Source organism: Rattus norvegicus, chromosome 5 (assembly GCF_021556685.1).
Source record: "Rattus norvegicus strain SHRSP/BbbUtx chromosome 5, alternate assembly SHRSP_T2T, whole genome shotgun sequence".
NCBI lineage: Eukaryota > Metazoa > Chordata > Mammalia > Rodentia > Muridae > Rattus > Rattus norvegicus.
Window position 1 is genome coordinate 82,123,792 of NC_141538.1, and position 26,355 is coordinate 82,150,146.

Sequence of the window (26,355 nt, forward strand, 5' to 3'; positions counted from 1 at the left end):
TGAATCTGAAACCTTTGAGTGATATTGGTTTTGGATCTTTGGATGTTTTTTTGGGATTTGTAGATCAGGGAGAGTCACCAGGTACAGCTTACTCAGATATTCCAAACTCTTGAATCTGTAGCACTTCTGTTCCCAAAGCATTTCAGAGAAGGGAGTCTCAGCCCGTGCCACTGCGTTCAACCCCCTTCTGATAGATATTTTGATTTGAGTTTTCCCAGTTTCTGGCTGCTTTGACTCGAGAAGCAGCTTTTGCTTGGAGTGTTGGTGGCGGGTCCCTTCTGTGTTTGCATTTATCTGCCTTCAGCTTCCTGCACCCCAAGCACAGTCATATCTGACACCTTCCCATAAGTGAGGACTCTTTTTGTGTCAACTATTCAGGGTGAGAGTTTAGATGGAGTGGAACGAGAGATATTTAAAGAAATCAAAGCAAGAGAGGTTTTTGTGTACTCACTCTGCAGAGTGTTAACAACACTTGGCTGATGAAATAGTTCACGCTTGGGCCTGATGTGAGCTGTGTGCCAAGGACCTCTTGGTGTATGTCTGTGTCTGTCTGCCTATCCATCTATTTCTGTCTCTTTCTGTCTCTGTCTCTCTCTTGCTCTGTGAGTATGAGTGTGAGTGTGTGTGTGTTTGAGTGTGTGTGTGTTTGAGTGTGTGTGTGTGTGTGTGTGTGTGTGTGTGTGCTTTTGCACATGGAAGCCAGAGCTCAACCTACAGTGTCTTCCTTAACCACAGAGTCTCTCCCTGAACTTGGAGTTTGCTGATTCAGCTAGACTGCTGGCTGGCCAGGGAGCCCCAGGGATCCCCCTGCCTCCACCTCCCCAGCACTGGGGTTACACATACATTTCACTATTCTAGGTTTTCAATATTATATATATATACATATTTATATATTACATATTACATTTTATCTGTGCGTGCATCTTTGCTGTGTTTGCATGCTGTCAGCAGCACACATGAGGAGGTCAGAGGACAGTCTGTGGGAATCAGTTCTTTCCTTCTACGTTATAGGTCCTGAACACAGCCAGACTTGGCAGCAAGGACCTTTACCCACTGAGCCGCATCACCAGCATTATCCATGCTTTTACAGGGATACTGGGGATCTGAACTCAGGTCCTTGTGCATGACCAGAAGGCAGTTTACAGACTGACCCATCTCCAGTTTTAGACACACTGTCTTTGAAAACAGTTCAGATGACACAGAAATTAAATGAGTCAACTAGAAAGGGCCCCTACCCTGTTTCCATGATCCTCTTGAGTCTTGTCATTAGCAGGGTTAGCAGACACTGACCTGTCCCACCAGACCGTCCTAATCCGCTCACAAGGACCTATATGTTCTACTCATACTGTCTTACAGTGTGGCTTTTCTTTCTTAATAGGGTGTTGCAGGGTTGTTGCACAGTAGCACCAAATCTGCCTCTGCTTTGCTTCTGTATTGACAAGCAACATTCTGTTGTAAGGACCTGTTGTAAGAATTCTGTTGTTGGTTCCTGTCACCAGTCCGTTGATGTTGGTATTTGGGGTACCCCAGTTGCTGTTACCAGAGAGCAATGCTCTTCTGGTGAAGGGTGACTGCAGCTGCACCCTTGAGCTCTGGGGTTCTGTACTTGGCTTTTGGTTTTCATTGGTAGTCTTTGCCAGCTGTAGGCTTCCAGGTCGATGGTTTTCCTTCCGGGACTTTGGAGATGGGCTCCTCTTTATGTAAAGTCTTTAGGGAAATTTCCGATGACTTACGAGTTTGCTCTCTGGCTCTCATTTTAAGCAGGTTGATGTTTATGTACCTGAGACTGGCTGTTCGATTTGGGAAACATTGATTTTTCTGGGTCTTCTGGGTTTATAGTTTACACCAAAATTGAAAACTTTAGGCCGCTACTTTTTCAAATGCCTCATTTTTGGTGACTTCAGTTGTATGTCTTATCACACTTTTAAGTCTGTACGGCAGCTCAGTGACGCCCTGGTTATTTTCCCGCCTGTTTCCCCTTTATGGTTATTGTTTGTTCTTAGATTCTACTAAAACATCCCTAAGTGCCAGTCTCTTCTTTCTTGTCTTGTCTGTCCACAGTTCTACCTGCTGTGTTGTTTTCTCCCAGGGTCAGACTCTCCGTCTCTGAAAGTATGCTTGCTTTTTATTCTCCTGTGTCTCTATAACATGGAGGTGTATTCATGGCGGCCATTTTAGTGCATTTAAACCCTTTCATTTTTAGACATTTTTGACACTTTTGAGTCTCTTTCTGTTGATTGATTTTTCTACTTCTTTTGGGTTTAATAAAATTTGATTGGCAGGTTTTGTGCATCTCCACTGTTGCTGCTGGGTGTTCGGGCCTCTGTCTTTTGTGCTTTGCTGCCAGGGTTGTATTAGTTTTCCATAGCTGCTCTGACAGATCAACAAACGGAGTTGCTATAATAAAGCAACACAGCTTCATCATCTAGCCCAGTTATGTACCACTTAATGATGGAAATATCTTCCAAGATATTTATGAGAGGATTTTTGTTGTGGATACTGTTACATGTACTTATAAAGACCCAGAGGATCCAGCTATCTACGCTCATGGGCTCTCTGCAATAGCCTGCTGCTACTGAGCCATATGCCTTAATGGTATGTGTTGAATACTGTAGACACTGACCACATAGTGGTGATGATTTCTCATAGTTACCTTAAGCTGGCAACTTGACACAACCCAGAGTCACCCAAGAAGGGAGTCTCACTAGGGAAATTGCTAAGGCCAAGCTGACCCATAGTTATGTTTATGGAGATGGTTTTGATTGTTAGTTGATGTATAAGGGTTCAGCCATTGTAGGCATCACCATTCTCTAAACAGAGTAGTCCTAGCCGATTCAAGAAAGCTGGTTGAGCATGAGCTTATGAGCAAGCCCAGAGAGTGAGTCAACTAACAACCTTCCTTCAGGGTTTCTGCTTCAAAGTCCTGCTTGAGTTCCTGCCTTGACTACTGACATGGTACGGAAGTGTAACCCCTAAGGTGCTTTTGGTCTGAGATTTTTATCCCAGCAACAGAAAGGAAATTAGAACAGGATCTGTATATCGAAGCATTTCAGACCAAAGAGAGGTATAGTGGAAATGCAATGTAGAAGGTAGAACTGGCCCACTTGTGAGGAGTGCTTACTGTGAACAGATGTGGCAGGAGTGTTGAATGACTGGGAAGGCCTATGACATTACCCTGTATTGACTGCTGTGGTGTGGATAATCATATTACACAAAAGGTATTGAAAACCTTTAATAACGAACTAACCTTAGCTTGCTGTAAACTCTTTTATTTAGTATATTTTAATTATTTCAGTTTTTTGACTTGTTGCAAACTTTTGGTTAGTATACAGATTCTTGGGACTAGAGAGATGGCTAAGTGGATAAATGACTTGCTTTGCAAGCACATGGACTTGAGTTTGGATCCCTAACATCTCATGAAAGCCAGATGTGGTAGTGGTACACACCTGCAACTCTAGCACCCAGGGAGGAGACAGAGATAGGTGGATCCTGATGGCTCACTGGCTGCCAGGACATTGTGGTGACTGTGAATTCAGCCAAAAAGCAAGCTCTAGGTTCAAGAAGAAACCCTGTCTCAGAATCAAGACCATTCCCGTAAACATGTCTATGGGCCAGTTTGGTGGAGAGCAATAGAAAGAGATACGTTGTGTCTACCTCTGGCTGTCAGACATGCATGCATGGAATGAGCACATCTGTACACATGCATACCCCACACGTATATTTACACACACCCCAAAACACAAAACACAGATCCAGTACACAGCTGAAGAAAATTATTTTTTCTTTATCCGTTTTCTATAAGCTTTTTTCTAGTTAATTTTTTATGTAGTTTTAAACTTTTTGATTTTGTTAAAAACAAATGCACAGGTCTGGGGGTGTCGTTCAGTCATAGAACATTGCATAGTTTGCACAAGACCTCGGGTTTGATCCTTAGCACGAGTGCGCGCACACACCCACCACCACCCCACGACCCATAAACACAAGCATTTGCTTAGGACCACGTAGGGTCAGGACCATTAGGACAGTCCTTTCCCTTGACATCTTGTTCCTCTGGAAGGTCTTCAGAGGTGATGGCAGAAGTCTGTGACAGCAGTTCCTTCAGTGACTCCTTCCTGAAGGGCCGCCTGAGGCCGATTCTCTAGCTAACATTCTTGTAAGGGGTACTTTAGGAGAATGGTGAAAAGTGTATTGTAATGCACTCACAAACCAGTTGTGACTGATCAAGTGACAGGTGCTGATGTACCACACGTGGTCTGGGAGCTGTGCTTCTGTGTGACTGATGACATCATAGGTCTCTACACCAGCATTGCCTTGAGTGCGAGCCACATTATGGTGGCTGTGATGTACAAGGCATTAGCAAACTTTTCAGCTCTATTATAACCTTAGGAGACAGTAGTCATATGTGATCTGTGATTGTCCCCTCACCCCCCACCCCAAAGTTTTGCTGCTCTTGTCCTGTGCTGGCAATCAGGTATCTGAAATAGACCCAGGTGTTGACAGGACTCACAGAAGCCCTTGGGAGGATCTGCTAACTCTCCTCTTCTCTAAGCATCATCCAGCCCCTGACCCAGTGCCACTGCAACCCTCTTGAGTGGTCTGTCTCCCTGCTGGTCTCGTTTTGCTTCCTTTATATTTACAAGGACCCCCCACTTGTCAGATGTAGTGGTCCATGTCTACAATGTCAAGGGACTTGGGAGGCTGAAGCAGCCTGGGAAACTTAGTGAGATCAACTCTCTAAGAGCTAATAATTAGTGGGAACAGACAGTATGATCCACACTTGGGAAGTGGAGGGAGAAGGATCAAGAGTTTATGATCAGCTGGGACTGCCTGCGACCCCTTCATAAAAGCCAAGCAAGGGAGCAAAGAAAGCAGTGGTGTCTTGGGTTTTCTGATGCAGTGATGAAGCACCATGACAACTTGGAGAAGAAACCTTATTTTGCTTCTCCTTCCAGGTCACAGGTCATCACTGAAGGAAGTCACCACATGGGGTAAGAACCTGGAGGCAGGAGTGGATGCAGATAGCGTGGAGGGGTGCTGCTTACTGGCTTGCTTATCATGGCTTGCTCAGCCTGCTTTCTTATAGAACCCAGGACCACCAGCCCAGGAGTGATTATACCCACAGTGGGGTGGATTCTCCTATACCAATCACTAAATAAGAAAATGTCCTCCAGGGTTCCTTCAGCCAAGTCTCATGGAAGCATTAGCTCATTTGGGGTTCCCTCCGTTCAGGTGTCTCTAACGTGTTTAAATTGACATAAGACTACCATCTAAGATGGGTTTGTAGTTCACGGATAGAGCACTTTCCTATGCTGTGGGAAGCCCTGGATTTGATGTCTAATGACACATGAAGAAGAGAGGAAGGGCCTTTGAGTTAGAGCCTCCCGGACAGGCTGGGACCAGCCTACCCCACACTCATCTGAATAGGGAGCTTAAATCGACATAATGACATGTTCATGTCCTCATGCACTGACACCAGGTGTTACGATGTAGACATCTTTGGGAGCAGTGTTCCGACTGCTGTGGCAGTCCCCTGACTTAGTAACAGCTTGATCTTTTTGCAGTATTCCCTTAAGTCTTGTTAGGCAGAACTAGAGCATCTTGGGCAGATAGTCGAGTCTGGCACACCATGGCCCGTGGGGGCAAAGCTGGCCCACTACTCAATCTTGTAAATAAGACTGCATTAGGATCTGGCTGTGCGCTTTTATGCATGCATTACCGTGCAGCTTTCAGTCCACGGTGACCACGAAGCCTATAACACTGACTTGGTGACAGTTCCCACAGGGGTCTGGAGCGCTGGCCTAGCTCTCATTTTCTCTCTTCTCTGGCCAGGCGTGTCTCACAGCTCAGCCTGGTGCCCAGTGTGTGATGCTAGTTCTCTACCATGGCTGCTGGGAGTCTGCCCCTCTGCCGTGGGAACTGTGAGAGTTGCTGTTTTGTTCTTTCTGAAGGGTCTCTTTTCTACATGGCTGACATCTTCATGTGGACCTGTTGATCCCAGGTTAATGGCGTTCCCGACATGTGCAGGGCCTTGGGCAGCATGCTCACACAGTCCTCTCTGGTGTATGTGTGTATACATACAGGCACACACAGGTGTGCTGGGCCTCAGTCTTGGGATGGTAGCTGGGTACGTTGAGCCTCAGTAGAGTGCTCCCATGTATGTGAGTTTTCCTCACAGGCGTGTGCCAAGCAGAGCTCTGCCAAAGCTGCCTCAGACTCTCTGCAGCCCTCTTTTCTCCAGGCCCCGTATCTTCCGCTTTCCCTGCCTTCTTTGAATTCCTATCTTTCTGTTAGCACAGAGGTCCCTGGGCTCTAGGTCCTCTCTTTGCACTGCAACTTGAAACCCCCCTGGCACTTAGGCAGGACACTTACAGACCAGCTCACTTGACTTTCTTTCTTGGAGGGTTACTGTTCTGCATTGCCTGTTACCCAGGGCCTAGCAGTCTGCACTGTCTTCACGAAGGTGGGCAGTCAATCTAGACCCCCTCCTTCTTCGGTTCTTGAGACCATGGTGCTTCTAATGTTAGTATTATTTGGCTTTCGTGAGGGTACCTTTGGAAGAGAGCTCATCAGCAGAGGCGATGTCTGGCCACACACTGTGCGTTTTAACACTGTTAACCACTTTAACCGTGGTGGGGCTGTGCTGTTTTGGACCTTGGAGAATCTGCTCAGAGCACTGTCAGGCAGATGATGGGCGGGAGACTGCCTAGAGGCTCACTGGCAGTATGCCAATGGCTGTGACTCTAAAGGAAGGGTTTCCCTGTCTGCTCCTCCTTGATTCAGAGTCTCTGGTGGCCCCCCTCTGCTCTTTTAAGCTATTCTTAGGCTCTGGAGTCACTGTGAACACTGTAGTCCTTGTGAGGAGATTTTCTTAGCACATGAGGGACTGGGGGACGTCTTCCTTCAGTCTGCTGTTTTTGGGAGCAGCAATGCCAAATGTCTGAGTACCCCAGGTAGACACTGGAGGTGGTGAGGCTAGCCCAAGATCACACAACACCTTCCCTGAAACACAAGGGTTTTCCTGCCCTTACACCGAGTCTTCCAGGGTCCTACAGTGGACCCTGTTAGATATTAGTCTAGTCTGAACCCCATGTTAAAATCTCTTCAGCCAATATGGATACATGTTGACATTTCTACTACAAACCGGGCTGTTAGCTGGGCACGGCTGGCCTGAATACACAGTTTGTGCCATCAGAAACATGTGGCTGTCAGCTCTTGCAATGCCTGTTGACATAGTCCCCAGGCAGGCCCACTCCGACTGGGAAGAGAGGCTCTCCTAGACTGAGCCTGGGTCACAGGGATGGCCATGCCTATGCCAGTCATGGTGCCTTGGCTCTCCTGGCCTTGGAGGCTGAGGGTATTAGCCATTAAACTTAAGCACTGGGTGGTAGGTAGCTGAGAGGATGAGGTGACTCTGCTCTGGAGGAAGTGTGCGGAATAGGCAGAAACAGGCATGCTCACGCCTCTCAGCCTGGGACATCAGGCGCTGCCTCGGTGCTCTTGGAACTCCATCCTTTACAGAGTTCACAGACTTTTCTTCCCTGCCGCATGTGACTGCTCTGGTCTGGCTTTGGTTTGACAGTGACACTATGCTTTCCCAGGTTCCGGCCCTTAACTTTCTTCTCACCGCTTTGTGCAGAGACTTTGGCCAGCCAACATGACTTCTTGGTTCTCATTGCCTCTCGTCAGAGCTCACTGTAGCCCCATAACGTAGCATGTGGTTTTGAGTCAGGTATAGGCAATGTTAGGTAATTCTTGGCATTGGAGTGAAGTTGTCTAGCCCCACTGTGGGGCTGAGCTGTGCCCGGGGAGGTCAGAGCAGAGGAGTGATATGAGGGAGTAGCTGTTACATATTACTAGTAAAGCCCATCACCAGACGATGCTCAGGTGTTCAGTGAGGCTTCTAGGACACTGCATGTATCTACTGATTGATACCAGGAAACAGGGCCTAGCTGGCTGAAGAGCCCACCTCCACCATCCACATTCATCAGTAGGAGGGTTTAGAGGGTGGAAGCACCCGTTGGAGGGACCACAGGGCCCTCTGTTTCTGTGTCTGTGGAAGGGAACAACCTGTGAGATAAATAGGTCAGTGGGTAAAGGCCTTGCTGCTGTGCCCTACAAAGCTGAGCTCAGTCCCTGGGACCCACAAGGTAGAGGAAGAGAACCAAGTTGTCCTCTGGCCCCCATATGCACACTGGCATACTTGGCACCCTGCCTCCCACAGTTAACATATAAATACATGTAATTTTTCAAATGCATTATAAGCATTTGAAAATACATGCAGACTTTGCATACAGCGGAGTTGGAGTGCTTAAGGATGTGGTCCCTACCTTAGCTGGGGTAGTGTGGCTTCTGATGGGATCCTTGGGGTAGCTTATCTAGTTCTAAAGGGCAGCCTCCTCCCTTGACAGCCACTCCTTCGGCAATGACAGCGCTGTCACTGGTGAAGGAGTTGGCCCAGAGAACAGCATCTCTCCTGAAGAGGTCAGCTGCGTTTTCCATACCAAGGTCTGTGCTTCCGATGCTTCAGACACGCTAGACGTCATGCAAAAAGGAAGGGTGACACACGGTGAGTTTACATGTCTCACTAAGAAAGGTTGACATCTGTAGCCAGTGGCTCAGGATTGAGACCCAGACAGCCCAAGGGATGTTTCAGTCTTGAATCTTGGGCTTGGAAAAGCCCAGTGATTAATTCATACCCTAAGGTACAACCCTAACACATGGAGAGCCAGTATTTTTTCATCTGTCATCAGCTTTCAAATGGATTGTTAGCTGAACGGCCCTTTGGTGAGTGCAATCAGCTCAGATTATTAAATAGGTAAAAATTACACTCTTAATTGAGGAGGTATGGCAACATTGTGACTTTTGCCGACCCCAGGCACTTTTGTCCTTTGAGGGAGTTCTTCCTTCATTAAAGAAAATACTTAATTGTACTTAGTGACTTTTTCTTTTCTTTTCTTTTCTTTTTTTTTTTTTTGGAATAAAGATGAAGGCATTATTCATCAAACATGGACTTGAAAATTCAGTTTATTCTGGTTTTAAAAGAAATAAGAGGTGTAGGGGTGTGTGTGTATGTGTGTGTGTGTGTGTGTGTGTGTGTGTGTGTGTGTGTATGTGTGTATGTATGTGTGTGTACTTCTTAAAGTTTTGTGGGCCCCCACTATGGGGAAAGCCAGTCCTGGGGGAGACAGGTCCCTATTAACATGAGTGGTGCAGAGTCCAGCTGGAGGATTCGTCTGTTTGATGCTCACTTGTACCGTGCCACGTGCTGACTCTTGTTTCCCTGGCAGTGCTTGAAGAACACCAAAGTTAGGACAGTGAGGGACATCAAGAGCCCCTCACACTGCTGTGCTTTGCCCCTTCAGAGTCTCAGGTTGAAAGTTGATTGCTGTTGTGATGTCTGAAGGTGGGGGCCTAAGACAGGATTGAGTTGTTAAAAGGGATTATAGTCTTCCTCTTAGGGACTGGGTCAGTTCTCACAAGACTGCGCTGCTACTTGGCCTCTTGTACATCGCCTAGTCTACAATCGGCCCCTTACCCTTCTTCTATTATGACAGCCTTGTCCCGATGAGGCTGTGGATAGACTCTTCCTAGGGCCCCTGCCAGGTGATAGCCCCTGGCGATCAGACTTCCCAGCCTCCAGGACATCTGCCCTGCATTCTTTTGCAGGGGCGGTGTTAAGGACTGAACCTGGGACCTCCCTTTTGATGGGCAAGCCTTCTACCACTAAGCTACACTTGCAGCCTTCAAACTTCTGCTTCTATGACTTACCCAGTCTCAGGCGTTCAGAGCTCTGAGCCAGGACCGTTTCTCTTAGGTCTTGTCCTTCAGTCTCCCAAGCATCCTTCCCACTGACCAGTCAGATTTCTAGCCTGGACTTCAGTGCCCTTTAGGGGCAGAAGATCGTTACTGTTCAATCTTCCTCTTGGGCCTGCAGTACAGCCACGGTTGAGCCGAGATGGGAGTAAGCGGCTGTGGTCTGAGGTTCGCTTCTGTCCCCACTGCTGTTTCACCCGAGCAGTGACACTCTGAGCTCGAGGTGCCTCACTTGGGAAAGAAGATGAAGATGGTCTCACGCGTCCCCGTTGTGCGTCGTGGAAGGGAGAGCTGGGCACATGGAAGGCATCAGTGCCAAGCTCAGATTATTGGGGGGAGAGAGTTTGCTGGCATTTCCCTGGAAGCCAAGCCCCATGTGCAAACATCACTTGGTCCATGGGGAGTTGGGACTTCAACAAGTGGCATGGAATGTGTGTGTCAGCAGTAGGGAGGCCAAGTGACTCTGGAGTGTGGCTCCTGTCCTTGATCCCATGGGGCTGCTGGGTTTCTTCTCAACTCTAAGAGCATGAGGTGACTTCAGGGTCAAGCAGGCAGCCTTCCAGGGCACCCAGAGCGTCCTGTGCTTCCCGGTCATGTTGGAAATAGGAAACATGCTGACATGGCTTCTTCCTGCGGTTTACTGGCTCAAGGTGAAAGGTGTCAGTGCCTTGAGGTCTGAGCCTCTTGGGGATGGACAGCAGGTTACAGACTGGATATGTCCTGTGGCTTCCTGCCCTTGAGACTCTTCTATGCTTTGGTGTTGACATGATGCTCTCATCCTGTATCACATAGGTGGTACCCACAGCACCTTACCCCGGCTTTTTTTTTTTTTTTTGGTCTGCCATACTATCTCTTCTAGATATGATTCCCACCTTCTGTCCCTCCTGCCTGCCTGTTTATGCCATGGTTTCCCAGGCTATAGAGAAGGAACAGGGTGACCTCTACTCTGGCTATTGATAGAAAGTCTCCTGACCAGCCAGCTCCTCATCCTGGATCTGGTGTTTGTTCATCTGCCTCCTGCTTGACATTTCATACTTACCTGTTCCTGCCAAGGCCGCTTAACAGGACCTGCAGCCAACCCAGTTTTGAGACTTAGAAGTTCCTGGAAACAGTGATATATTACTGACCTACTGCCTGTGCAGTCCTGCTAGCCAGGTGTGTTCAAGTGTGTGGAACTGCTCTAACGCATGTTCTTGTGGGCACAGGACTTTGAACTCCAGTTTCCCTCTTTCCCTCTTCCTTCCTTCCTTGCTCTTCCTTCTGTCCCCTCTCCATCCCTTCTTCTGACCCACCGACCGACTCTCTCTCTCTCTCTCTCTCTCTCTCTCTCTCTCTCTCTCTCACTCTCCATTTGATTATAAACCAAGGGAACAAGAACTTGCATAGAATGGCTCTTTGCCAACCCTGGGCCAGTCAATGTATCCATCCTTACTGCCTATCTGTCCGTCCTCCCTCCCTCCCTCCTCCCTCCCTCCTTCCTCCCAGCCTAGTACAGGGACAGGCCCTCCCAGACAGAGAGTTCAGAGGCCCACATTACTCCCCCAGTTACCGTGGACTCTTCTGCTCCCTAAGCAGTCACATCTCCTAGTATTTTCCTGTTTCATTTGAAACAATAAAAACAGCCAAATTTTGTGCTTCTTCATTATAAATGGTAGTAAGTGCTCTGTTCTGCATAGGAAAGTTAGAAAATAGCAAAGAACAAGGAAGAAAGAATGGCCTACAGGCCCCTAGTGGGTGCTGTCTGTGGCTGTTTGAATCTCATCGGAGGGTTGGCTTTTACCAGTAGCATGATGGGTACTGATGCTTAGTTCTCTCCTGGTTGAAACCCATCAGTGGGACAAGCTTTGACTTTCCCTGTGGTTTCAATCATAGGGCTCTTAGGAGTGTACTCCTTGCTTGGCCCAGCCTGGCCCTAACTGGTAACTGGTTATTCCCCATTTTTCCCTTTCCCACGTAAGGAGTATTTTGTGAGTGGATGGGTTTTCAAGTCTCTAGCTATAGAAGGGACCTCGACCTTCACCCAGACCATTTTCTTCCCTAACTCTGACTTGTTTTACAGTCCTTGGGGAGCATTGTCTGTTAAGACCCTGTGCTGGCCCCATCCCAGCACTTCTGATCAAGCAGGTATGACTGACCATGACAGTCTGCATGTCCAGAAGCCTCCCAGACCATGCTTAGGGCAGTGTGAGCCAGCCCCTCCTAGGAGGGGAGTCAGGGTTACGGAGGCAGGAGGAGTTGGGCATCACCTGGCTCTCATACTGAGTCTGCAATGGCTGCCTTGCTGCCCATCATCCAGGGTCCTGCAGAAGAGTGCAGCATGGGTTCACACCCAGGGATCTCCTGAGGTTTTAGTTATGGTGGCTTTTCCCATAGTTTTGATCTGGCTGATGTAAAGTTTAGACCTGCTAATGGCAGACCCAGGTGGGTTGCATGAGATCCAGGGGAGGTGATGGCTGTAACCAATGGTGGTTGGTATGACAGATCCTTATACATGAGCGTGAACCACAGCCTTTCCATCTTTGAGGGGTTAACAGGCGGCTGGCACAGCCTCCCAGGAGCCAAGGGGGAAGGGGGGGAGGAACTCAGGAGTAAGTCTTGACTGCCTAATTAATTCAATTAAACTACTTTATAAGCTCCACTGGTGTCAGTAAATTGTTAAAGTCTATTAAAAAACCGGTGGAACGTGATGAGGGTTTGGGGACGCCGTGTCTTCCTCCCCCACAGTGGGATGTGCTAGGGAGGGATGGACAGGTATCACAGGTCCTGTCTGGCACTACCACTGACCTGCTGTGCATACTGAGATCAGTCTTGCCCCCTTAGGTCCCAGTCTTCCCATCTTACCATTAGTGATGACTGGGATCTGACCATCCTTTAGCAATAGGGATTATGATTGGATAAACTGGCTGCTAGCAAGGCAGCTCTTAAGTTCATACATTTTCTTAAACCAAAGTCGGTGTTTGTCCTGGGATCCTACAGGGACACTAAACCCTAGGACTCTCTTTGCTGTATCCTCTTCCAACCCGGCTCTCAAGGCCTGGTGAGCCTGGTCCCTTGGGGTCTTGCCTCACTCGTTTCTTTGAAGAGTGTATGGTACCAGGAGAACCACTCACCCAGTACCATGGATGACTGGTAGTCAAGAGTAGCCCAGTGGGGTGCCTGATGTTCCAACCATTCTAGCTGCCTGCTAGGGAGTTGGTGACCTCACTTCACCTTTTGAGAGAAGATTTGGTAAGGAAAACGGAAAATGCTAGCGTAAACAATCTCTTCAGGGGAAGAGCCTATGGTGTGTACTGAGTCAGTCTATTTTTAAGCCATTGGAAAGCTCCCACTGGAATATAAACATTGTTAAATGGTAAAAACAGCCTTTTTGTTCAAAGGTGGTGTGATGGTTTGCATATGCTTGGTCCAGGGAGTTGTATTATTAATGAAGGTGTGGCCTTGTTGGAGGAAGTGTGTCACTGTGGGGTTAGGCTTGGAGACCCTGCTCCTAGCTGCCTGAGGATGATCAGTCTGTTCGGGTGAAGATGTAGAACTCTCAGCTCCTCCTGCACCCTGCCTGCCTGGATGCTGCCATGCTCCTGCCTTGATGATAATGGACTGAACCTCTGAACCTGTAAGCCAGCCCCAGTTAAATGTCCTTTATAAAAGTTGCATTGGTCATGGTGTCTGTTCACAGCCATAAGACCCTAACTAAGACAGGTGGTATCCACAAGATGAGGAAGGAGGAGAGCTAGACAGAAGTTGAGCCAAAGGTGAAAAAGTGCTGGCCATGGCAGTTCATTTAGTTGCTCATCTTTAAACATTTGTTTTTTGGGGGCCTGCGTGGTAGTTGTGAAAACCTCCAGCTGCATGGCAGGAGGGTGTGGCAGCGGCTCCCCATCTTCCTAGCACTTTTCCCTGTTCTTCATGGGAGCTCTGGAAACTTGTAACCCTCGCTTTCTAAGAACAGCTTTCCATGTTATTTTCAGACCACAGTGAGCATGAAGCCATTGATTTCCTTCCCAATGAGCTGGAGAGGGAATCCTTACTGAACATCAGCAGCCTGGATAAACACTGACTGTTTATTTACTGAGCACCTACTATGAGCTAGTCACTGCCCTGGGATCCAGGGTGCAGGAGAATGATGCACTGGGCCTGCCCTGTACCTGTGGGCACCTCTGAATACTGACCGTCTGTCATCTACAGCTTTTTCCTTAGCTGTGCTGGTCCCAAGAAGAGGATTCTGAAACAGAGTCTTTGTGACATCTGTTGTCATCAGAGATGAGCGGGGTTGATGATTAGCTTCTGAAAAAAAAAAAAAAGACAAAAAGATCAGCTTATTTTTAGGGGTTGGGGATTTAGCTCAGTGGTAGAGCGCTTGCCTAGCAAGCGCAAGGCCTTGGGTTCGGTCCTCAGCTCCGGAAAAAAAAAAAAAAAAAAAGACAAAAAGATGATTAGCTTCTGAAAGGCAGGCTGTTGGTTCTTGGGAGCTTTGGAGATGCCAAGAGGGAAGGCAGAGGAGCCATAGATTTGGGGAGGTGCGTGACCTTGTGGGTGGTGGGAAGAGGGGAGAGGAGAGGCCATCCCAGGCTCTAAAGAAGAGATTATAATTAGCCAAGCCTTTGTATGCAAATGGCATTTCAAGATGTTTAAAAATATCTTCTGAGGGAGGCTGAAAATAGCAGGTGGTCTGTGTGCACAGAGTACTAGGGAAGCCAGTGCAAGCCTGGGTTGTCCCCAGAACATTTATGTTTCAGGGAGCCCAGTAAGGAGAAACTGCTACCCTGTATACCAATGAAGGTGGGCTATTCTTAGTGTGTGTGTGTGTGTGTGTGTGTGTGTGTGTGTGTGTGTGTGTGTGTTAGAGATAAACATAGGAACATGAGAAAGCTTATTTTTTTTAACAGTGCTTTGAAATATTGATCAATTTGATTCCATTGTATGACCCAGGGACAATTTTACTAGCAGAAAATATGACCGTTTTATATGGCTGCAATAAAAAACAAAATCACAGCCATGAACCCACTCTGAGAAAAACGAACCAAGTTTACCTCAGTGTAGGCTAAGCTTTTGGATGCTCATGTCCCTGGGGTTAGTTTGCTGTCCTTCCTGGTACTGATGACTAACTTGGATATAGATAGGAGGTGGCAAGACCCCTCCCCCTGCCCCCAGCCACTTTGTAGAAGGAAAGCCTACAGTCCACTCCCATTTGGTTTTATATCACCTTCTCTCGTGAGCAGCCCGTGCTCACTGTTGTGGCCTTGGAGAGATGAGGCACAGCGATGGGGATGGGAATGTGCCATGAGGCAATGGGGAGTCCTAAAGGCTTAGGAGCAGAGGCATGGCGGCCATCGATCAGACATCCTTGTATCTCACATGGAACCATGAAGAACATGAATCCTGTGGGTGGCCAGTGCCCTGGTGACCATGTCAGGGACATGAGGACTCCTGCCCAGCTGGTCCCACTGGGAATGAGAACATTTAGTCCAGCTGCTCCATGGTTCTCCAGCTGCCAGATGAGTGTCCTTCTGTGTGTCTCTCCATGTAGGACAGCCTCTTCTCTGCAAGAAAAGTACCTTCTGTTCCAGTTCTCCAGAATAAACGTGGGGATGGGGACTTCTCCATCTTTTTAAGGGAAGTTTAAGCTTCTTACTGCTGGCTTTGGGACTTCATGTTGCTTCACTTTTGGCAGTTGATCGTGTATCTCATTGAGAGGGCACGGGGGTAAAGAGGGGGTAGGATGGGGCAGCCAGCTCCCACAGAGGTGAGAATGGAATGGGAAGGGGCCCCGACTCTGTCTGACCTCCTTGGTACTGGGCGTGGCAATCTCAGGGGCTCCTCATGGCGGTCCTCAGCTGGCTTACTTTCTTGGCTCATTCTGTCGCGTGGGTGTGCCTTTCTCACCAAGGCAGGGCTTAACATCGCTGATTTTGAGGTTTTTTTTAAATTATATTTATTTGTGCATGTACACACGTGTGCCACAGCGATGCTCAGGCCAGAGGACAATATGCTCATGGCAGAAGGCTCCCTGCTTCTATCATGCAGGGCCCAGAAATGGGACCCAGGTCGTTCCTCTTGGCAGCAAGGGTCTTTACCTCCCTCCCAGCCGTCTCTCCAGCTTCAGGTTTTCATCTAAAAATAATTTCAACTTATAAAAAAATACTTACAAAAATAATAGCAAACATTTGCACAGATTTTTTCACCCAGCTTCTTCAAATGTTAACACCTCGTATAATTATAATATAATGTTCGAGTTATACTATGAAATTAATATTGATACAGGAAATTAAATTACAGGTTGAGTTTTGCCTATCTGAGATTCCTGAGAGCATACGTATCCCAGATTTCATACTTTTTCAGATTTCGGAGTGTTTGCTTATACCCTGTTGGTTATATGCTCCCAGTCTAAAAGTCAGAAACTGAAAATGTGCTGGGTCCGATGTATACGTTTTGTGTGTGCAAGAGGATCTGGAGGCAATGGCGGTGGTTACTCCTCAGGCATCCTCCATGTTTTTGTTTGAGACAGGGTCTCTCACTGGCTGGGAACTTTGTCAAGTTCACTGAGCTGGCCGGCCAGCCAAGCTTCAGGGATCCACTGTTCTCTGCTGCCCATCTCTGCACCGCTGGGATGACAGCCGTACACTAGCGTTCCCCATTTTCCCCATGGGTTCTCAGGATCCAAAGTCAGGCCTTTGTGCTTTCAAAGCGAGCCCTTTGCACTTGAGCCATCCCCCAGCTTCCTAAAGCTTCAGTTTTAGAGGCAAATAATTTATTATCTCATGTTATGTCATGTCATGTCTGTCTGTCTGTCTCTATCTCAAAAGTAATACATTTCAGAGTATTTAGATTTCTGGTTTTGGATCAGGTTATTACGTTCGTAACAACAATACTATAAATTAATCTCTGTTTCTTACTCAGAATTCGCCAGTGGTCCCTTGATAACCTTCTTCTACCCCAGCATCCAGTTCCACTTACATGGAGCTACTGAGTCTCCTTTCTCTGGGCCCAGATCCCTGCTCTTTCTTTGACTTCAGAGTCTTTGACCCCTTTAATGAGCTTCCAGCAATTGTGTAAGCCCACTTCCTGGCTGTCAGATACTTGTCAGATAACTGGAGCCATGGGTTTCTAACAGGAAGTTCCCAGTTGCGATGTCGCTTTCCCTGTGTGTTATGTGGTATAGATGCTGGTGACTCAGTGCTACTGGAGACACTAGCCGTGAGACTGGTGGATGTGCAGTCTGCCTGGTTTGCACAAACACATCCATTGGCTGATATTTGGAGATGATGTCAACACTTTGCTAACTTTCTCACCATCATTTTTTAGCATCTATTTTGGATTCCTGACTCAACAGTGAGGGCTGTGATGTCTGCAAATATGATTTTCTATTTCCTTCGTTTCCCCCATACTTAATAATTAGGATTCCCCTATGGGAAAGCCCTCCATTCTGGGCTTCTTTCATTCATTCTCTTTCTCCCCTGTGTTAGTGCACATGTGGGTGTGTATTTTAGGTCTCTGAGTCCGTCACATGGGTGTAGACGCTGAGTGCATATTTTAGGGTTTTTCTGTCATTGCCATTAGTTTTTGTTTTTGCTTTTCTTGTGGCTTACGTTGTTGCCCATTTGGCTAGTGGCAGCCCCATCACAAGGCCCCTCTGTCTTTTAGAGAAGTAGCCATCTTTGCCCGATCAATTCTGGACATTCTAGGTCTTTGAAGGGTGCTCTTGGTTCACCTTGTATCTCAGCTAGGAAACAAGGGAAGAGTTCTGCCTATATTGTTCATTAGTGTATTCCTGCTGTACGTAGATAGTGTCAAGGCACATAGTAGGCTCATGGGGAATCATTGCTGGGTGAACAGATAGATAGGAGGAGGAATCCGGAAAGAAAGATGTGGCAGCCAGCTTCTGGAGGCTGGCATCTGTCCTCTGGCCTGCCTCTTCTGCAAGGTCTGAGTAAGCCATTGCCAGGGGAGGGGGTATCTATGTTCTCTCATTTACCGTCAGTCTTATTATCCATGTTAATGGTCGGACAGGAGCCCAGGGCTTCCCCATCATGTAAAGCAATAGCCAAGCACACAGAGCACTGGGGAGCAAGCTGGCAGCTGAGGACCTGAGCCAGCCCAGTCCCTGCCAAGGGCTCTGTTGAATCCCAGCCATGGTGGGTGTGCTGCTCTGTGGCTAATGGCAGAGTTCCTGGGGTCCCATGGAGTGTATGGTTTAGTTTGCCTGAAGCCACTTTTAGTCTCCAGAGACAGGCAGGACTCACCTGAATATTTTATGAGTATTTCTTTATGAAAGATTTAAAACTTAGTCACATTGGCCTTAGAAAAAGCCTGCGATAATCAGATTTTTATTTATGAGGTGTGTGTGTGCTCGTGTGTGTGTGTGTGTGTGTGTGTGTGTGTGTACACAAATATGTAAGTATGCATGTTCCTGATGAGGAAACTGGATGGTAGGCCTTCCAGTCATCCCTCCTAGCAAACTCTGGTGCCAGGAGTGAACTTGGCAACTTGTAGCCATTTCACAGTCAAGAGAGGCTTGGCTGACTCTTGGTCTCCTGTTGCCAGGTGTTCCTCAAGCAACATTAAGCCTTTGTGAAGTGAAACCTTCTTCACTGAGCAACGGCCACACTGACACTGCCTTCATCCAGCTGCTCAGTTTGCCTGGCGGGTGACTGAGCTCTCCCTGATTCTGCACATTGGTCTTGGGAAGTGGGTGGGGGTGGGGGTGGAGGATAGATGGCCTAACTCAGTAGAAGGAGAAACTGAGGCCCAGAGAAATGGAAGTGATCAGCTCTTCAAAGTGCAGAGAGGAGAAGTTCTAATGATCATAAAAACATTCTTCAGTGCGTAGCAGAGCTGGCCCAAAAGAGTCACATTACCACTCCACCCATAGAATGACAACAGCTGTAAGTGGGGTGCTGCACTTTCCCTGGGCTGTGCTGGGCTAAGTTGTGTTGAGCAGGGGACAGAACACCAAGTCAGTGTTCTAAGGCAGAGGGGAGTTTTGGTCTGGACATGGGCACTGTAGTTCTTGGGGTCTAGTTTGGGAGGATGTCCTGGCCTCTAGTAAGGTCACCCTCCCTGCACATTTATTACTCCCATGTTTCTGATCTGTTTCCCTCAGCTAGTTGCCTTGGCAACAGGAATCACCTCTGTAACATCTCTTTTTCTTTCCAAAAGAAGCTGTTAATTTGTAGCTAGGTGGCTCTGGGCCCTGTGCTTCTGAATGAGGGTAGAGAGGAACCATGGGGTACGCCCCACAGGGGGCTGTCACTGCAGTGTTGGGGCCAGGGTATAAGAATGTTCTCAGTTTGCATGCCTGTGACGCTGGTTCCACCAGCTTCTGCAGAGATGACCAGAGGAGTGGGTGAGTTAATTGAAGTGCCAGGCACCATGCCTGGCCCGTGAGAAGGGCTGTGTCATTGACAGTAGGTGGTAGTCATTCTAGGACTTCGTCTTAGAGGTACTGTAGGTCTGCTAGCTTGCTGTAGCTTTCTTGGCTGTTCCTTTTGTACCATCTGAGGATGGTACCTAGCAACCCCTCTCACAAGTGGACATGTGCTGGGTAGTTACTAGGAATGGTGTGCTTCCTCTGCTGGTCCCTTTCCACACCCTGCACACGATCAGCAGCTTTCTTGATGATTCAGACCTGGCATCTCTTAGAACTTGCTTTGGATCACACTCAACAACTTTACCCTTTTTTTCTTTTTTCTTTTTTTGGTTCTTGAGCATATATATTGATTTATTATAATCCTTTGGTTTCCATCAGGCCGAGGTTGGAACTTTGCGTCCTGTTTTGTGCACCCTATGTGTTGTTTCTACTTGGTGACTGTAGGTACTGCTCTCCATCTCTGCTCCGTTTCCTCACTGGGTCAGTGTTACATACATGGATACTGCTCTGCTCTTCAGGGCAAGGCTTGCAGAGCATACAGGAGAGCTGGCCTCGAAGCAGGCTGTTGTTGGTGGATGAGAGTTGCTGTTTGGGTATCTTAGGATTCCTAGGGTGGAAGGATTTTCCCAAGGGCAGAGATCTGGAGATATTCTAACCTGACTATTGGAGGAATCTGTTCTGTCCTCATCCAGTCACCTGAGGAGCTCTTCTCTGGCATGACCCAGCAGAGAGCCCAGCCTGATGTCCCAGATCCAAAAGAGATACTCTAGAGCAGTGCTTCTCAACTTTCCTGATGCCGTGACCCCTTGACACAGTTCTTCATGCTATGGTGACCCCCACTATAAAACTATTTTTGTTGCTACTTCATAGCTATAATTTTGCTACTGATGTGAATCATAATTTAACTATCTGATACAGAATATGTATGATATGCAGCTTCCTTGAAAGAGTCTTTCAACCCTCAGAGGGGTCTCAATCTACAGGTTGAGAGCCATCATTCTAGAGGCTGGTGGCTTGTGAGTTGTTTAACTTGGCTCTGATCTGGCAGACCCTTGAAGAGAGGAGAGGACCCATGTAGTTCTGGGAAAATGGAGGAGCTTCTCTGTTGCTTTCTAGGAAGTAAGGTGTTCTGAACTTGTATTGACAACTACCCAATATGTGATGCTTATAAAAATGCTTCTTTCAAATCAGAGGATTCCTTCAGAAAGTAAGCATTTACTTCTGATGTTTCCTATAAGCCTGACCTTTCTTGTGCTTTCCTACTTTGTTGTTTCTGTCACCACTTCTGTTGTATCAAAAGCTATATATGTTGACAGTAGAACTTTTGGATGAGCAAAAAGGAGTCAAGGTCCATTCGCTCCCAGACCTACTCAGCATGGATGTTGATGTATGACCATTGAGATTTTTAAATGACGCATCTATTCAGAATATATTCAACACTCACATAACTTAGACACTTACCCATGAAATATTACTGAATATCTACTGTTGGGGGATAAGTTAAGGACCAAAGTGTAGAAGTCAATTATTCCCAAGAACAATGTATGTAGTGAAAGGAAGAGAAGCCACTGGAACAGACATGGGACTGTGGAAAGGTCCGACACCCACCATGAAGGCTGCCATGGACCCTGAGAGGTCTGAGCTCACTGACAAGATTGACATGATGTGGTTTTGCATAGAGTGGAGGGAAATGGGCAAACGGTATGCAGTTCAGAGGAGGACTTGTGGCTGCAATGTGAAGGTTAGGTCTGAGAACACCTGTGCTTTGTTGTCTCCATGTGGATGTCAGATACTACAGCATCATTTGCTGAAGGGATGATCCTTCCTCCCTTCAGTGGGCCTCGCTCCTTAGTTGAAAACGGGCTGACGGTATCTATGGAACCCGTTTTCCATGCTTTCTATTCTGTTGCAGGATCTACCCCTTTCTGCTTTGGTCATCTCTATGCTGTCTTGTTTACTGCTGCTTTAGAGTAAGACTTGAGGTTGGGACGCATCAGGGAGTCCTCCAGCATGATGGTTCCTCAGTGAGGTGGTTGAGTATTCTGAGTCTTTGGCTTTTTCATACGATGTCCTTTATACTCATTGTGTTTCATAGACACACTATCTGGGCTTTTGTCAAAGCTGGATTGAATCCCTACATAAAGTTGGGCAGAGCTGATGTCTTGGTAATACAGAGTCTTGGGAAACTACTCCATGAAATTGGAAGTGTCTCCCTAGCTGTTAAAGTCTTTGGTTCCTTCTATTCCTTTTGTCAGGTTATATTTACCCCTAACTTTGTGGTGCTGATACAAATGCTGCTGTGTTTTTAGTTTTAGCTCACACCTCCTCACTGTTAGCCTTCTATAGGGAAGCAACTTGTATGTTTATCTTGTATCCTGGATCCTAGGATTGCTTGTTAGTTTCAGGGGTTCTTTGTTTCTTTATTACTTCTACAATAGATGACCATATCATCTATGACAAAAGCACCTACCTACCTGTGTACCTCCCACTCTCCTTCCTTCCTTATCTAGGACTTTTGGAATAAGTTGGAATGGCAATGGTACTAAATGCCATCCCTGCCTTATCTCTGATCTTATGGGAGAAGGCGTTTTGTTTCTCTCCATTAATTAAAATACCAATGTAGGCATTTTTTTTCCTTTTTAGATATTCTTTATCAAGTTGAGGGAACTTCTCTTTTCCTAGGTTGCACCCATAAATGGGTCCTGGATCTAGTCAAATGTGTGTGTATTTTTAAGGGTGTATCGTTTCGTTTTAGTTTCTTAATATGTTGAAGTACACTAATTGAGTTTAAGTGTTGAACTAACCTTGAACATGTAATCAGGATGCCTTGTTTGCACATGTAAAATTGTCAAAAAATAAATAGAAGATATCCTATTAAAATATAAAAATGTATTTAAATTTTCACTTAGTTTAAACTTTTCAAAATTGGTAGTCCCGCTTTAATGTGTGATATTTTTATTAAATCTCCAAATGTTTGGGGTTTTCTGTTAGTCTGTTACTGAATTTCTAGTTTTCTGTCATATGATCTAAGGGCACAGAGGTGTTCTGTTCATTTCAGCTTATTAAGATATATCCAATGCCCCGGGTATCTGTCTCAGTGAATATTCTACATGGACTTGAGAAAAATGAATCCTATGGTGTTGTTAAATGAAATACTCAATAAATGTCAATTAGATGAAGTTGATTGGCAGTGCTGTTCAGTTCTAACTGTATTTGTACTGATTTTCTGCCCTCTGTATCTGTCAGATCCAGGCAGATGACATTAATGGTGGATTTGTTCGCCTCTCCTTCAAGTGGTTTAGCCTTATGTGGTGCTGCTAGGCTGCAGATGAGGACTGAGTTCTTCTAAGTATTGGCTCCTTTATCATTGTGGAATGCTTCTTTTATGTATGGTAGTTTTCCTTGCTCTGTTCTGTTTCCAGACTTCTGTTTTGTCTGAATTAATGTACTGGCCCAGGGTTCTTTTAATTAGTGTTGGTATGGTATATCTATTTTTGTGCATCTTGACTTTTAATCCATACCTGCTCAGGCCTAAATCTGTTTTTGTGGTGTTGTTTCTGTTGTTGTTGTTGTTGGTGGTGGTGGTGGTGTATGTGTGTGTGCGCTCGCATGTGTGCGTGTGTGTGTGTGTGTGTGTGTGTGTGTGTGTGTGTGTAGGTTTCTTGTAGACAGTATATAGTTGAGTCTTGTTTTTATCTGCTCTAAGAATTTGTCTCTCAACTATGTATTTAGAATAGTCACATTCAAAGTGATTGTGTTATAATTTTTTCCATGTTGTCATTGTTTTCTATTTGTTTCTTTCTCTTGATTTTTTTTTTTTTGAGGGTTGGGGTGTAGTAGAGGGGATGGTGTTTTCCACTCTTTTATCTTTTTTCTTTGATTTTAATTACACATGTTCTTGCTTTCTCTCTGTCTTTTACTATTAACAACTCTTAATTGCCCATGAGTAGGCAGCATACATGTATTACTCATCTGTTTTCAAAGAACACCTTGCTACTCATAAGGAGTGGCAGATACTTTTCTTATCATAGTTTAAACACTCTTTGGCTTTTGATGGGTACTAGATACCCACTAAGTAAAAAACACCATTACTGACAGTGCATTTAGTGCTCCTGAACCATCATAAAGTCAAATATGATAAGTTTAACAGTCTCTAATCTCAATCCCTCACAACACTGTTTATACTCATTTCAGTTATGCTGTAAATGCAAACTGCCGATGCTATTTCTAACACAGTTACCTGTCAGATACATTTAAAAATGAGGAAAAAATGAGGTCCAATGATTCCTTCTATACTCTTATAGCTTTCTTTGTGTATATTTTGAGTTTTTTGACCTGTGTTATTTTCTTTTTCCTCTGAAGAACTTTTTAAAGAACTTTTTAAAAATAGTGTTTCGTAAGGTAGGAGTTTTGGCAAAAAGTTCTCCCAACGTTTGTCTTCCTTCATTTCTTTCACATTTTCTTCCTTCCTTCCTTCCTTCCTTCCTTCCTTCCTTCCTTCCTTCCTTCCTTTCTCCTCTCTCTCTCTCTCTCTCTCTCTCTTTCTTTCTTTCTTTCTTTCTTTCTTTCTTTTGGTGTTGAAGATTGAACTGAGGGCACGTACTCTACCTCTGGGTTTTAACTCCACCCCTCTCCTCTTCTTCCTCTTCCTTTTGACTTCTTTTATACTCTCCTTTCACCCTCTTTTCCTTTCTGTTCTTTAGTAGTGTTTTGAGATAGGGTCTCACCTATTTACCCATCCCTACTTGGCTTGGACCTCATTATGGAGACAAGGCTGGCCTTGATCTTTGCAGCAGTCCTCCTGCTTCTGCTTCTGAAGATCTAGGATTGTAGTCATGGTCTCTGTTCTAGGCTTTCCTCCACTGTATATAGTATCATTGGATCAGATCCCTAGTGATTATTCTCCTTTAGAAATTTAAGTGTGTCACATTGTCACTTCTTGTATAATTTTAGAATGAAGTCTAATGTAACAAGATTTCTGTCTGTCTTTGATTTTTCTATACTTGGTTGAACTTGATGTGTGTCGTGTAGGGTTTTGTTGTTTGCTTTTTGTTTTTATGCTGATTCTGTTCTCTCAACTTCCTTTATCTGTGGCTTCATGTCTGTCATTAACTTTTTAAATTCCTCATGCATTTCTTACGGTAAATATTTCTTCAGTTCCTTTTCCTCTTTCATTTCCTTCTGGGATGCTCGTGGCATATGTATTTGACAGTTACAAATCATCACACAATTCTTAGGTATCATGCTTTCATTTTTTTTTTGAGATAGTCTTATGTAGCCCAAGCTGCCCGCCCCTAGCTCCCTAGGTAGTCAGGGATGACTTTGAACACCTGATTCTCCTGCCTGCTCTCTATGCTGTGGTTGTAGATGTATACCACCAGAACTACTTTTGCTGCGTTGGAGATCAAACTCATGCCTCATGCAGGCTAAGCAACAATTCTACCAGTTGAGCTACACTCCTAAGCTCCTTGTCCCTTTTGCATTATTTTTCTATCTTATGTTTATGTTTTTAGCATTGCTGTGCATGCTCAGGGGGCAGGGATGGATATTAAATATCTTCCCCAGGCGTTCTCCACTGTATTCTTTCCTATTTCACTGAACCTAGAACGCACGCATTGGCTGGACTGGTTTCCAGCAAAACCCAGGATCATCCTGTCTTCACCCCCTCAGTGCTGGGATTGCATATGTACCACCACGCCCAGGTTTATTTATTACATTACTTGTTTATGCCTTTGTGTATATGTGTGTACATGCACACCCAAGTGTGCTTGCTCACAATTATACCTCAGTGTACATGTCATGGTGAGCATATGGAGGTTGGAAGACAACTTGGAGGAGTTGGTTCTTTCCTTCCACCTCTGGTCCTCATTCGGGTTAGTCTGGGCAGCAGTGCCTCCACCATCTTTTGGCTTGCACTTACCGTTTTGCACCGATGCTGGGGATCCCAACTCAGGGTCTCATGCTTACATGACAGGCACTTTACTGACTGAGCCATCTTCCCAGGCCTACCATTGCCTTTTGATTTCATGTCTCAGTCAGTTAGCCCCTGTTCTTGTGTAGTATCCACCTTTTCCATTAGAGCCCCAGTGTTCTAACAATAGTTATTTTAAATCCACACGGGTTTTGTGTCTACGTTTGCTGTCTACCGTGTCTCTCCAGATGTTTTTAAGCAGGCCTTGTTTGTTTGTTTGTTTGTTTGTGAGAAGCTAGGCATGACGTATATAGCAGGAGGGCTGGAGTAACCAACATTTTATCATCACGTTGGAGAAACTGCAATAAATGGACCTGTAAGTGTGTTTATCTTTTGTGTTTATCCATCCAGGGATTTGGGCTGCCTTTACAGCTTGATGTATCTGTTAACAGCCCACTGACTGGAATCCTTTTGTTTTACTGGGATAGGATCACGGGTAGTTGAGGAGAAGCTTTTGCTGGTTCCTGGCCAGATTTTGTAACCCTGGATTTTTGTCCATAGTGGGTGGTAGTGGCAGCCAGCATACGGCTCCCTCTAGTGTTACAGGTTTCACTCAGGCCTGAGGTACTGGAACCCTCGGCTCTGACTAGTGTGAAGAGCTATTATGTGTGGGCTAAAGAAGGCCCTGGCCCAATGGGGGACAATTGACAGTGCCAGAGTTACAGTTCTTAGGCCTGGGACACTTAGACCTTAATCCCCTAAGGCTGCTGCCACTACTGTTGCTGCTGAGATCTGGGCTGCTATGCCCCTGTTGCTCTCACACTGACTCCCGCCTACTACTCACTATTCTGCGGTGGCCTACTGCCCCATGGTTCTGCCCCTTCTGAGGCTACTCTGGTTTTCTGATTACTACAACAGCTCAGCCTTCCATTTTCCGTGGCTGTCAAAGCCACCAGGCCACTTTTCCAGCTCCATTCTTTTTTTTTTTTTTTTTTTTTTGTTCTTTTTTTCGGAGCTGGGGACCGAACCCAGGACCTTGCGCTTCCTAGGTAAGCGCTCTACCACTGAGCTAAATCCCCAGCCCTCCAGCTCCATTCTTATGGGTGCATCGGCTTCTCTGCTGTCATCGTTGCTGTGCAGTGGCCATGGCTCCTGCTTCTTTCTCTGTGTTATCAGCTCTATTAGAAATGATAACTCAAAAGATACCTTCATTAGGTCTAATGTTGCAACCCTGGGGTGTGGGTTACAGTTGGAGGGAGTAGGG

The 26,355-nt window shown here is 46.1% G+C and overlaps 1 protein-coding gene across 30 annotated transcripts in view; it reads left to right on the forward strand.

The window, feature by feature from the left end:
- Zfp618 (zinc finger protein 618) overlaps positions 1-26,355 on the forward strand; it is a 165,917-nt gene that overhangs the window by 26,140 nt on the left and 113,422 nt on the right. For 4 of the 30 annotated variants that reach the window (XM_087548981.1, XM_087548983.1, XM_087548985.1 and 1 more), the window contains one exon: positions 4,953-4,988. Coding sequence is in view for 6 of the 10 variants with exons in the window: in XM_087548962.1 (XP_087405088.1) it covers positions 14,587-14,592 (6 nt within the window). In the remaining 4 variants the exon portion in view is untranslated. 30 annotated transcript variants of the gene reach the window in all.